The 13549-nt window shown below is 41.8% G+C and overlaps 1 protein-coding gene across 2 annotated transcripts in view; it reads right to left on the bottom strand.

The window, feature by feature from the left end:
* Positions 1-267: 267 nt before the first annotated feature.
* Positions 268-13549, bottom strand: part of AGK (acylglycerol kinase) — a 41761-nt gene continuing 28479 nt past the window's right edge. For both annotated transcript variants that reach the window (XM_086610369.1, XM_086610368.1), the window contains 6 exons: positions 13424-13481; positions 10903-11050; positions 9679-9776; positions 7346-7416; positions 2433-2517; positions 268-728 (listed from right to left, as the gene is read on the bottom strand). In XM_086610369.1, the coding sequence (XP_086466495.1) occupies positions 591-728; positions 2433-2517; positions 7346-7416; positions 9679-9776; positions 10903-11050; positions 13424-13481 (598 nt within the window). In that variant the 3' untranslated portion in view covers positions 268-590. The remainder of the gene's footprint in view (positions 729-2432; positions 2518-7345; positions 7417-9678; positions 9777-10902; positions 11051-13423; positions 13482-13549) is intronic.

Here is a 13549-nt window from a genome sequence, read left to right as displayed (position 1 = left end):
TATGGGGAATTTTTAAACTTCCTTTGAAGCTTTGTATCACTGATCTCCATTTTATTTTGTGACAGAGTAGATAAGCAACCGCCTGTTTTAATGTAGCAATCCCAACATTTCATAGGGTTCCTTAGCATTACTTCCCCAAAAATATTTTTTTTCCAAGATCTCAAGTTTTGTGAGATTTATTCATAGGTAAAGTAGACCTAAACTCTTAAAACACATGGACGAGCATGCTTTCATTTTACTTTAATATACAATTGCATTAAAGCAGTAGCATCTGGCACACAGCACTCAGCCTGCAGTGCTGTAAACGGAACACTGATGACTTCTTTGGGATTAAAAAAAAAAAAGCCATCAAGTTAACATGCATTTCTCAGAATTTTCATTTGCATTTTTAACCCTTTTGAGACTAGCCAAATCAGCCACTTCCAATGGAAGTACCTTGCACATATAAATAGCCAAATGGCTTATTAGTCTGGTGGGGTTAATCAAGTTAGTGAGATCTCATGTGCCTTGAAGAGACCCTGATAAGATACTGTACTTAGAGAAGTGCTACTGATAAGACTGGTAAACACTGGCCCCTTTGACATGAACTCTCATTGTACTGCTGCCTGGAGCATCTGCTCTCTCATTCTGGGATCACAGAAGAACCGGAGTTTCCGGGGTAATAGCTTCACCTCCACAGGCATAGCTTCATACTCCTCATTATCAATGCCAAAGGATCCCTCAGTGCCCTGTGTACAGATAACAGTGCTGATCAGGGTTCAACATCAAACATAACATTTCAGCAATGCTCTAATACTGATACCTGATTTTACTAATAGACTACAGTTGAATACTTAGCTGAGTTGATTACCCCCTCCTATGCCTTCCAGCCCATTTGATCTCAACAACACAGTAAGAACTATATTTCACACCACATATTAAGAGTCTGTTGCATAAGATGTTACCTCACTTAGCTGCTAATTGGTGATAATTAAATACTAGGGAGCTTTAATGACCCACATTGTTTATACTGAAGGATTATTTGCTATTGGAACTACAATTACATGCAGTTAGATCTTGGTCTGCCAGTGGTGACACAAGCTAATCTGCAGAAGTGCCTGTTAAATAACTCCTATTAAATCCATTTACAAACACCTTTTGGTATTGTGTTACTATATTGATCTGAAACGTGAGATGCAAAGTAATTCATGGGTCAGGAATTAGTCAGCAGGAGAATTTTCTTAAGCATTTTCTTTAACACTGATAAAGTCACCAATGATTGAAACCTTTCATCAAAATGGGAAGTTGACTTTACCTAAACAAATTTGGTGACCGCTTTGCAATTGCTTGACTGAAGGTAGGGCTGTTACACGGGTACACAAACTAGCTCCAGGGGAACTCGTACACCAGAACAGCACAGATTAGAGAAAATAGCATAGATTCTGGAAGTCAGAGGTACAGCAGTCCACCTGGATCAACATATCCCGCTTCTCTGCAAAGCTGGTGAGACTCATCTGAGCTGTCTGAAGTTCCTTTATCAGAGCTAGGTCAAACAGCACTGCTACAAGCTATGCACACATACTCTGAAGATCTTAGCAGCAGCTGCAGTATGAACGGCTCATTTTATACCACAATCCTTATGGCTCGGCTGTACTTAGCCCAGCACTCCAGGCTAAGTACAAAATTGCCATGATATGAGTTTGATGCACGTATTAGGATGCAGCTAATCATGACATCATCATTAACAATTTCCACTTGGTAGCAACAGATTTTTTCACCTTTTGGCATGTTCTTTTCTCCCTTAACATGGAATTATTTTGCTGAATGATAGATAGATCACTTGAAGATAAAAATTATCTATGAGATTGATTTCACGTCCTTGTAAAGACAAGAAATCGTCCTCCCCAAGGCTGCAATAACAGCATCTTCTTTCTAAAAGGCAAGAAAAGACTAGTCTAAATTACATAAACAGATGCAGTTTTGGCTTCTTTTTCAGCCTCATCTGTTCAAAGTTTTGAGACACTTCCCTATAGAGATCTGAGCCACCCTGCCTTGTCTCACTCTCCTTGGTCTCCATAAAGCTTCTAATATTTATTTTCTTCTCTACAGCATGATCTCTTCCAGGGTAAAACGTAGACACATCATCAGTACTACAAAGATGTGCATATGCAATACATCTGAGCTAGACACCATTCACAACCACTACCGCTGTCTACATAAAAGGTCTGCCACTATTTACTGGCAGAATGAAGCTCCCCCTCTGGTTTACACACCATTTCAGAAATTCCAGTATGTGTCTCCTGCCCAGGGACCCAGTTGCTGCACTGAGGAACTGAGTGTCTCACTGGCAGTGTAATCAACCTCCCGGATGTGGAGTAGGCATTTCTTAATGTGCAGCATCAACTGGTACAAGGAAATAAAGTGACAGTTTTCCAGCTCCGTCAGCTTCTCACCTCTGGAAGTTGCAAGATGCATCTGCTGGCTTGGATGCACCGACTCCCTTCAGGGCACATATGTGGATCATGCATCTTTTGACTTCTGTTCAAACCAAAAGAGAGGTAAGGTAAGGAGATGCTTCTCTTGTAAACAGCTATCTTTAGGGATGACATGTCATTGTGGGTTGGTAAATCGCTATGCATTTGATAAATTTAGAGGTTATGTATATATAGAACTATTTGTGAGTTTAACAGAGAGAAAGTAAAATAGACATTCTCTCTTCTGCTGCAGTCAATACATATAACAGTATGCACTGACAACCTCCAACCAGCTTTAGCTCTGAGGCTCGCTGAATATATTTGAATGTACAGTTTTGTGTATTTGAACACACAGCAGTTTTGTGCACCTCACTTACATGCTGAACTGTCAAATTCCTGCAATCAGTGACTACCATCTCTTCATGTTCCATGCACTCATATAACTTACCAGCAACCTAAGCAACCCTAAACCAAAAAACCTGACAGAATCAGTTATACTGAACCACTAAACTACCATTTAAAAAACCAAACAACCCCTCCCCACTCTTCTCACATCAACACCAGTCAGCATGAAGTTTCTTACGAGCTGCTTTTACATCATTCTTGTGAAGAAACCCCCAGAACATCATCATTTCAGCTCTGGAGTCCCCAACACAAGAAGGACATGGAGCTACTGGAACAAGTCCAGAGGAGGGCCACGAAGATGATTCGAGGGCTGGAGCACCTCTGCTATGAAGACAGGCTGAGTGAGTTGGGGCTGTTCAGCCTGGAGAAGAGAAGGCTCCGGGTGATCTTATAGCAGCTTTCCAGTACCTAAAGGGGGCCTACAGGAAAGCTGGAGAGGGACTTTTTACAAGGGCATGTAGTGATAGGACAAGGAAGCGGGGGTTGGACTAGATGACCTTTGAAGGTCCCTTCCAGCCCTAACCATTCTATGATTCTATGATTTAAACTGAAGGAGGGGAGATTACGATTAGATATAAGGAAGAAATTTTTTACATTGAGGGTGGTGAGGCACTGGAACAGGTTGCCCAGAGAAGTTGTGGATGCCCCATCCCTGGAAGTGTTCAAGGCCAGGCTGGATGAGGCTTTGGGCAACCTGGTGTAGTGGAGGATTTCCCTGCCCATGGCAGGGGGGTTGGAACTACGTATCTTTAAGGTCCCTTCCAACCCTAACCATTCTATGATTCTATGATTTTACTCATTTCAAATAATATGCCATCTTTTTGTCAGTTTCTCTCTCTCTTCTGGTGCGTGTGAGATTGGTATTTACATACTGTACTTAGAGAAGTGCTACTTCTCTACTCCTGTGGATGTCAAATGGTAGCACATAGAAGGCAGGTGCCTGTCTTAGAAAGCTGGTGGTGCAAGTGCCATGTGGTCTTTTTCAAGACTTAGGTTGCTGTCCTCTCACTGGTTCAACTGTTAAAGAATAGTGCATTGCAATTCCTTTTCCCAAGCACAATCTCTTGGGTATGCTGACCTACCTCTGGCCTTCTGACTGAAAACACACATAACCTTTTGGCTGAACTTTGACAAAGGGTACTCTGCACCCCAGGCAGTATCCCCTCAGTTTGGGCCCCTCTCCAGACAGACAGCAACACACAATTAGCAAAGGGGACAGCACAGAGTTACAGTGTTAATATATCACAGCTCTCAAGCATGGCAGAATTATCACAGATATTCCTCCAACAGGCAATACCAGCTGTCCCCACCTTTCCTGTTTATTCTGCAGACTGATATGAAAGAAGAGTGTATTTAAACACTGCCCAAAAACATGTCAGAAACTCCCTACACACCAAGCCTCCTATGCCCTGAGGAATGGAAGCACCTCTTAAAATCACAGAAAATCTCAGAGAAAGAACATGAGAAAAGAGGGTTGAAACAGGAGATAATAATCAAAGACAAAGGAAGAAAAGCTAAGATACCAAAGGAAAGGGCAGGGAAGGACAGAAGCAATATTAACTGTGGAAAGTTTGGTTTTAATCAAATATGTATATACTAAAAGATTAATGAGTGAATGTGAGGGAATTAAACATCCTCCTGGCAATATAAATGATAAATCATTGATAGCATGCAATACTGCCAGTTTGTACAGCGCTGTACAAACAAGCAGCAAGATTCCCTGCTTAAAGTTTAACCTGCTCAAAGTTTAACATACAAGGTCCTAGATATTGCACTCTGGTGAGGAAGTCGATTTTTTTGGTCCACAAAGGTAACTGAGGTTCTATAAAGATGCAGTGATGAGGTCAAGGTAAGCTCAGAAGAGAGAAGACATGGAACTAAAGATCAGTCAAAGGAGAATGCTGGTAGAAGCAAATAGACACAACTCCACTTACAGTGATTGCCTCTCTAGTGACCCAGTACAAAAGGATCAGAAACCATTTCCATTTGATTCCACTCCTTACTCAAGACAAGACAGCAAAGTGAAACAGAAGCAAGACCAACGTCTAACAGCAACAGTTTCAACTGATTGTTTTATCCCACTCCATATGCTGAATTACAAAAATACAGGCAAAAAGAGAACCAAAACACCTGCTGCAGATAACACACACAATTTTAACCTACTTCTCATCTCCAGAAGCAGCCAGTGTGAAATGATTCAGAGTAAGACCCTAACAAAAGAAAAAAAAAGTAGCTGGTTACTGTATTCATGTCCTGGAGTGACAGCTCTCCACACTTGCATATATAGAGAACCTAAGCTGGCTACCAGGACAGGGATTACCAGTGCTAGACTTTTCATCCCTGCTCTCCTTCCCTCCAGTGCTACAGCATAACCACCTGTTCTTCCCTCACCTTGTCTTAAACATCAGCTCTACACCTGCTGCAGATGCTCTTGTTCACACAAACTGATCCACAGCCGGAGGGCACTTTTATACACCTGGGATGACCTATGCCTTTCTTTGAAATCCAACAGCAGTTGCCCTCCAGCACTCTGATGCACACACCCTCACCACCCCTGCCTGAGCCAGCACAGTAGTTTCCTGCTGGATGCGTGGTTTCCTCTGTGTGATCTATCAGTTCTGATCGGCTCGTGCCAGTGCCCTCTTCAATATACAAAAACCTTTGATACCTGCACTGATAAGGTATTTTCCCTAAAAACCTTTTCAACTCCCCAGATTCTGGAGGAATTTAAAACTATGCATGAAAAGAGACGAAAAAGAAAGAGCTTCACCACACATTTCCAAAGACAAACCCTGTCGGTGCTAGGCAATGCCTGCCTCTAATAACGGGCTTGATTCAAACGTAGCTGCCAAAGGGCACTGTGCGGTGAAGAGCTTTCTCTGAACACCCTGATTTTGGCCTTGCAAAAACAGGGCACATTTTTTCTGTTCTGACTCCTCTCTGTAGGACCAACCAGTCTCTCCCACTGCTCCCTCACCCCATACACTCCTCTTCCTCTTTCTTTGTTACCTCCAGACTTTTGGGCACTATTAAATCAAAAGAGCTTGTTTCTTTGAACTTTGCTTGAAGAGCAGCTCAAAGCTTTTGGTACTGCTTCTAATTAGCTCTAGTCAGCAGGGCATATTAACTCTCATCAGAAGCTTTTTCTGCATGACACTATAATTGCAGTCAGAAAATGTGACATACTACTGTGTGAAGCTTGTCCAGTCCACATGGGAGATGCTCTTTACAGCGAGTGTACACTTGAATACCCCTCCCTTAAATCACACAAATTCATCCACATATTTTTCTGCTAGCAAAATGTCCAGGAACCCAGCATAGAATCTCCTTTGTCTCCCTCGTTGAAAAGGCCAGATTCCTCTTGCTGCTAATGGGAAAATCTCCTCCTCCTTTCCTTCTGTAGCCTTCAAAGCAAAGACTTCAGTCCCAAGCAACCTATGGTCCACATGGCTCATGCAATTTAAAAGCATTTGCAGGTGGTATCCTGACCTACTGTGTATGCACAGGTCAGAAGATCCTATACCCACTGAGGCTCATGCGATGCTCAAATAAGGGGCCTGCTGCTGCTGTTAGTATCATAATTAAAACATACATGCAGGAATTAGCAGGGTGATGACAAGTAGGGAAAAACGTCTTGAAATCTTTCCATTGCTTCCACTAGAGGGAGCTCTAAGACTAGAAAACAGTATTAGCACATAAAAAGGTACCATGCAGTAGAGCACTCTTGGATTTAGTAGGAATATCTGTTGCTGGTAAAAACTGCACTGAAGATGCAATGTATTTTCTAGAGAGACTGTATGGAGGACCTGGAAAAAGCAGCTCAGATTTGCACCTGGTGAGAACAGGAGGAACAAGTGCACTACAAGACAACATTCTAAGCACAAAGGAAGCAATACACGTTCACATTTCCTCTACATGCTGCTTCTTCATACCTGCAGCCTTCTTAGTACATGTGCAAGCAGCACAATTACATTTGCTGAAAGTCCCTGTTTAAATTCACATCTTCCAAAAGTTCTTCCAGCTCAGACCTAATTTCTCACAAGAGTTATTGGGTCAAGGGAGCCCTTCATTTAGAAGCAGAGCCTGTCTTAATCAGCGATCTAAAATTCCAGGTACCACTAGTATGAACGTTATCAGCTCTGTGACCTGTCTCTCAATCCACTGAGCAGCTAGGGCTAAAAAATTCTGGGGGATAAGACTGTATGGCTGTCTATAAAACTCAGTTATGACAGTATTATCCCAGTAGCACCAATCAATAGCAGTGGGGTCCAGGTAGACTGCTCTGGCTTGTTTCCAGAAAGAGAAAATTAGTTAAGAATTTTAAAGAACAAAATCAGTAATCCCCATGAAGCATTACTAACTGGTGGCCTTTGCAGTCCTCTGCTTCTGAACTTTTGCAGCACAAAATCAGATAAAAATATACAAGACATTCTGAGAAGTGTGCTAACTCAGAGATGGTCATCTTTTTGCAGCCTTCCCATACTCACCCTCTGTTTACAAACTGTCCTTTGCTGACAGTATCTGCTTCTATGCAAATATCCATGAAGTCTTCAGTGCGCTACGCAAAAAAAGATTCAGAAATCAAGCAGTTAACATTTCAAAATGCCACACCCATGATACTGCAATACGCTCACTAAATGCCCAGTCCTTCGTCCCACAAAAGGAGGTAGAAAATGCATTTCTGCGTTTCACGTTTTTTTCCTCTCTCGCCCTAAGATTTGGATTATAAATTACAAATAGTAATTTCTCATTGATGACTATTCAACAATAAATACCACCAGAAGTAAAATAATGATTCACACGTTTGGCTTCTTGTTACATTTTACACACTTACTAAAGACAGTAACAGCAGATCACTTGAAGTTTACTTCTGGTTCACGAAGATTTCTAATCAATGCATCTTTCATGAATTTAAGCAACAGTAAAATGATGCAACATTCAGCCACCAAACACTACAGTAAAAGAATTCTAAACAATACAAATCGGAAGTCAAAGTGTTCTTGATATCATTCCTTTAAACTCCTTACTTAGCTTCTTTTCTATTTACAGCCTGCCCTTAAACCAAGTATATAGTAAAGCTTTTGCTGGGAAAGCAACTTTGATTAAGATGCAATTCATTTTTTATTTATTTTATTTATTTATTTTAACATTTCTACCCTGGCAAAAGTCCTAGTGCAGATGCAATCAAAATGACAAAAGTAAAAATAAATGCATCTATTAGTATAATTTGTTTTATTCCTCTGCTGTATCTGCAGAGGTAGGCTTGGCACTGTCTGAGCCCCACTCGTACGGCTTTATCAGCTTCTCTTCAGCAGGGCAGCCTAGGCATGAAATCTGAGGTCAGACAGAAAGACAGGAGCGGCTGACAATACTCAGCAGACATGCCCTGGTATTGATTCCAGAGAGCTGTTGTTCAGCTTTGATGGCTACAGGGACAATGGCTTCGAGAGCAGGAGTTAAAAGCAGTTACAAGGGGTCTATATCTGTAGAAAAAAAGATGCAGTATCAAGCTACTTCCAGCTCTAGGAACAGAAAAGTACAACTGCCCTGACATAAACTTGTCCATTTCTCTAGGCTATGCAAGAGACCTGAGAACCCTACGTCACTTCTTTGTTCAATACCAGTATTAAAGTGCATCTTGAAGGCACAAAGGCAGAGGGTGAGGGGTAGAGGACGTGAGGGCTAGCCTATGGCTATGAGACGGTTTTTCAATTCTTGGTAGGTCTGGTTTTACTTTACATCACTGACTCTAATTCAGTTCAGTGACCAAAACTGTTCTGTTCAAGGGCCATCTAGAAACCACTAAAAAAATTAAATACCCTGGTAGTCTCTGTCTAGCTTCTACCATTACAAGGACACTGGTGGTCCATGTCATAAGGTGCTGATGAAGAAGAAACTAAAATTCCAAGGAGAAAATAGGAGAAAATTTTTTAAGACTAGATTTGCCTGGAGTTTTTTTTTCTCTGATCCTATGAAGATAACATATCAATATAATACAAACTTTCAGGGTGTTAAATACCCTGACTTCTAAGCCAGAAACACATTGCAGTAAGTTCAACACCTCCTGTTAATCTGAGTGTAGTGGCAGTGGTTTCCTGTAGCCATGAGGAAGACATGAAGAGCAGCTCACCAGTACAGGATCACTGTGTTAGCATTTTGCAGTAAAATTAAAGACTGACATCTATCCAAATAGTTTTCACAGCAATAAAATTGCACCAAAACACAGACATAAGCCAAAGACAGGTTTTAAAACAGTGAATGAACACCATGGGCATGCTGACAAGGTTATGACAGGAACAGTTCCCTTGCTCTCTTGGTTCTACTCCTCCACAACCATCTGCATTGCCTGTCCTTCAACTCAGTGTAGCCCCTGTGCTTTCTCTAGTCCCAGTTCTTTTAAACTCTTTGCTCTGCAAGCCAAAAGAGAGAGAGTAAATGCCACCAATTCCAAGCAGACATTCAGGCTCAGCTTCCTTCCAGAAGCAGTTGATAAAACAGAATCACTCTCCCATGGGTCAAGAAGGAAAGGGGCACGTATTTTGTTGCCTTGTTTTCTCCTGAGCAATCCCTAAAGCTTCTGTTTGGCTAGCGAAACCTTCTCGTTACACAAATTCTTCCTGATCCCACTGCATCCCAGTTTTACATGGGTCTCCAGTGCTTTTACACTAGCTCTGAAACTTGCCCATTCCTGGATTCAGCCACGCACCCCTCCTTGCATGGAATAGAAAGTTTTATTTACATAGGCACAAGAACAGTTTAGCAAGAAAGGAAAGCTGTGTGGGTGGGCAGCATTTAGACTTCAGTTATACTATGGTCTTACTGTCAGATCAAGCTGCCTATTCCGAGTTGCAATGGAAAGCTCAATGGTGGATAACTTCAGTTCTTCCCAGTCCTCCGGGGTTACCTCCTGGGGGATTTCTGCGAATCCGGCAGAGAAGATATCATTAAGTGGAATTTAATTACACAGATCATCATTTCACTGCTATGAAGCATGAAATATCAATGCCAGCCACAGAAATCACTCTAACCCATTGTGACCACTAGCTTTGTTTCTTTCAAATGTCAAAATCTTAAAAAAGGAAAAGGGGGCTTGCGAGTACTGAAGAAAAGGAAAAAAAAATACCACCAGCATTCACACAGTAGCAGGAAAGACTACCAAGCACATTACGTGGCAGCCTTGTGAGTCCTTATGCCCCGGGACAGACTTCCTGGGCTAGTACTACAGGAACACTTAGAAACACTTGAAGTGCTGCTACCAAAAAATCAGGAATCCAACGTTCAGGATGCTGTGGTAACACATTATTTTCTACAGAAGAAAACCCCAGGGTTCAGTTCTTGCACACAGGTCACTTAGTTCCTGTTTCTGTCTAAATCACCTCTGCGAGCCAAGAAGGAATGAGAAGGACTTTGCATCACACCAGACTGACCAAGGAAGGGGAGCGTGTATTTTGTGCAGCCTGCCACATGCACTGCCTAGCTAACAACCCAACCCAAGAGAGGCTCACAGAGCACACAGAAGAAAATTTATGGTACAGAAAGAAATTTAATGTACTAAGGGAACTTAAGGCTTCTGCATGGCCCAAGTTTTATTGTTCTCTTTTAAGTAACATTTGTTGCTCTCTGTCAGCAACTTCCCCTGCTTAGGAAAACAAGGGCTGCTTCTCTCTTGCCACCCCACTAAGTAGCCATTCTACAGGAGAAAGATTTCAAGAAGCTCACTCATAAACGCCAAGTATCACCTATGGAGGCTTCCATAGCAATGGCAAGCAACTGTGAGCCCAGGGAGTGCCCTGGGTTCCTTACAAATGCACTTTTGTTTACGAGACTGCCAAGAACTACTCTGTTCCATTTCCAGCAGATAGAGCTGTAACTATCTTGACAAAGTCATGGTTTTAATAAATAAGAATTAATAACAATTAATTGAAAAAAAAACCAACAAAACAAACAACAAACAAGGAGAGAGCAGAAAAGTAAAGCAGAACCCCCCTCCACTCAGAGAGGTAAAGCCTGTCTGTGAGTTTATGCCAAAATTCACACACCTCACCTTTTGGAGGAGAAGACCAGTATAACCGAAGTCGTCTGTAAAGCCTCACATACAAAGGAGGTCTGGACGGTTTCTCCTCTGGCTCTTCTGGAGGTCTCTCAGTTGGACCCAGATACAGGAGAGCAGCTTGATGCTTCTGAGGCCATTCCTTGGATTTACACAGAAAGGAAAGATAGAAGATACAGGGCCATTTGTTGAGCACCTACCTGATTATTTTGTTTAGTCCTTCAGCCTGTTTATTCTGTGCTCCCAAGTACTCCTTCAGAGCTATCCAAATCCTGCCACTGCTTCAGCCTACCTTATCAGTCTCCAGCCTCCAGTACATACGAGATGACATTTTTTGCAGCTTGGAAAAGATTACCCACAGTTCCCAAGTCTACTAATCTGCTCCTTCCCTGCACAGAAGTGAGGTACTTTCCTCTCTACAAGCAGAGGGTAAAGGGATGTTTTCTTTGCTGCTGACGTGTGGCAAGCTGACACAGCTGCTTCTGGCTGGAGGGAACAACCAAGACCAGCAAGGTCAACATTAATGTTTAAAAGCACAATTGGTTTCTGCATGGCACAAAGGCAACCTCAAAGAGCAACTGCACAGCGTGGTCTAGCGCAAACAAAGACTACAGTGCTGCATGCAGCCAAGGGGCACTAAAACCTGGCAGGCCTTTGTTCTCCAACAACTCAAACAATCAGGATCTGACCTTATAGTCAGGTGCTTATAGACAGCAATACAACAGGTCTTAAGGCAAGTCAGGTGAGCTTTACAAAGCATCTGGGGGGGGTGTGTGGAAAGAAGTAACACATTATTCTCGGTGATATTTCAGACTCCAGTGCCAGAAACTGACAGGCTACAGAGGACCTTTCGCTCCTGAAATATTTCCAGATGCTGACAAAGTTTGCTTCCTCTCATTTTGTTCTAAAAATAATTTCTGAAATGCTCAAAACATAGGATTTACAGAGGGAATAATATGATTGTTTTTTAAATGCATATACTGAAACAACCCAGCCCAGCACCCACATTTACTCAATACAATTATTTTTCTGTGCGCAAGACTTTAGAAGCGGTTTTGGACCATAGAGCCCAGGTTGTTAAGCTAATTCACCTTACACCTCTGAGAGCAAGGAAAGACTCCACTATCATACTCACATAATAAACAGGACAATCAGAGGTTCTACCAGCAGGGCAATACACGAACAATAAGTATTAATGATTAAAGGGAAAAGAAGCAATACTGTGATAATTTAAGCCTATATATTTTAAGAGGGATGATAACACTCATAACAATGTCTCTACCAATATCAGAGGTGAGCTCTTTCTCCTTACACTGTTTTCAGCTACAGGTCATCCTATTTCAAAGGACAGCTGCAGCAAAATGAGAAAAGCTGAAGTGCGTAGCAGCAAAGACAAGCCAGAAGCTCAACAGGCTGAATTCATTTCTTACAGAAACTAACAAAATGATAACATTAGAGGCACATAAAGCAATGGATAGCACAATGAGGGGAGATCAGGTAGAAACTTTTCTATCTCAATAGCAGAAAAAGCGGGCACTTCTCTTTAACCTTCAGCAGGATAAACAGATCTTTTTCATGTACAGTGAATAGCTCACCAGTGAAATCCACTATCACTGCCACTAACTGAGGCTAAGGACTCAACAAAAGCGAGAAAGGGCCTGGAGAGAAGTGAAGAACAGGTTTCTACCTGGAATGTCAGCACAAAGAATCATCATCTAATTTCCCAGGGATGGGAGGTGGGGCAGAATCTTTCATGGATGCGGATGCACTACAATTTAACTCCCCTTTACAGGAGCTTCCTACAAGGCAGCATTGGCACTATCACAGACAGCATGGCTGGACTGCACAATCTGCTCTATCGTACCAGCTCTTGGGTATTTCCACAGGCTTTCATGAGGGTCCTTATATGTTCAGAGAACAGGAAAAGCATGTGAATGAAAATGTCTCACCTTTCATGCAGGTCAAACTTTAATCTTTCCAGGATCAATTTTAAGCAACAGAGAAGTCTAAGGTGAGATACTAGCTACTAATCTTCGTTTTACTACACATGGAAGCCTGATTATCAACATGCATGAGCAGTCTAATTATAGACATTTCTGCCAGATGAATAAATCAGAATGAAATGTTATCATAAGAAAGACGGTTGAGAAAAGGTGACAGAGCACTTCAATGGTTATCTTCAGCACCACTACTGCTCTCCAGTTTCAAAGGTGGTTACTGGCTCCCCCTGGTGATCTTGCAGCAACAGATCCTCAGTAAAGAATTTATATTTTTAAGTATTCCTTAAAGTATTTCATCCTTTATTCCAGTGAAGAATTTATATTTTTAAGTATATCCCTTTCCCTCTTCAGAAGTTAAGTCTATCAATTGGTAGGTTTTTTAACAAGTCGAGTTTCACTCCCATTTTATATTGTTACCAGAACCCTTCACAAAAACTTGCAGTTAAATTATGCAAAGCATAGTCAGCCTTTTCATTTCCCAATTTCAAAAACACTTGCCTCGCAATTCTCTTTACCTTAAATGTGCTGAAAAAGTGAGCTGCTTTGGTTTTCAGTGGCCCAAGATACCAGTACCTGAAAAAAGAACACAGATAAAACTTCTAAGGGGTTGATATTGGGAAAGGGAGAAATCTTGCGTGAAG

Source organism: Tauraco erythrolophus, chromosome 4, assembly GCF_009769465.1.
Source record: "Tauraco erythrolophus isolate bTauEry1 chromosome 4, bTauEry1.pri, whole genome shotgun sequence".
NCBI lineage: Eukaryota > Metazoa > Chordata > Aves > Musophagiformes > Musophagidae > Tauraco > Tauraco erythrolophus.
Note: the sequence above shows the minus strand (reverse complement) of the source record. Positions and strands in the feature narration are given on the sequence as shown.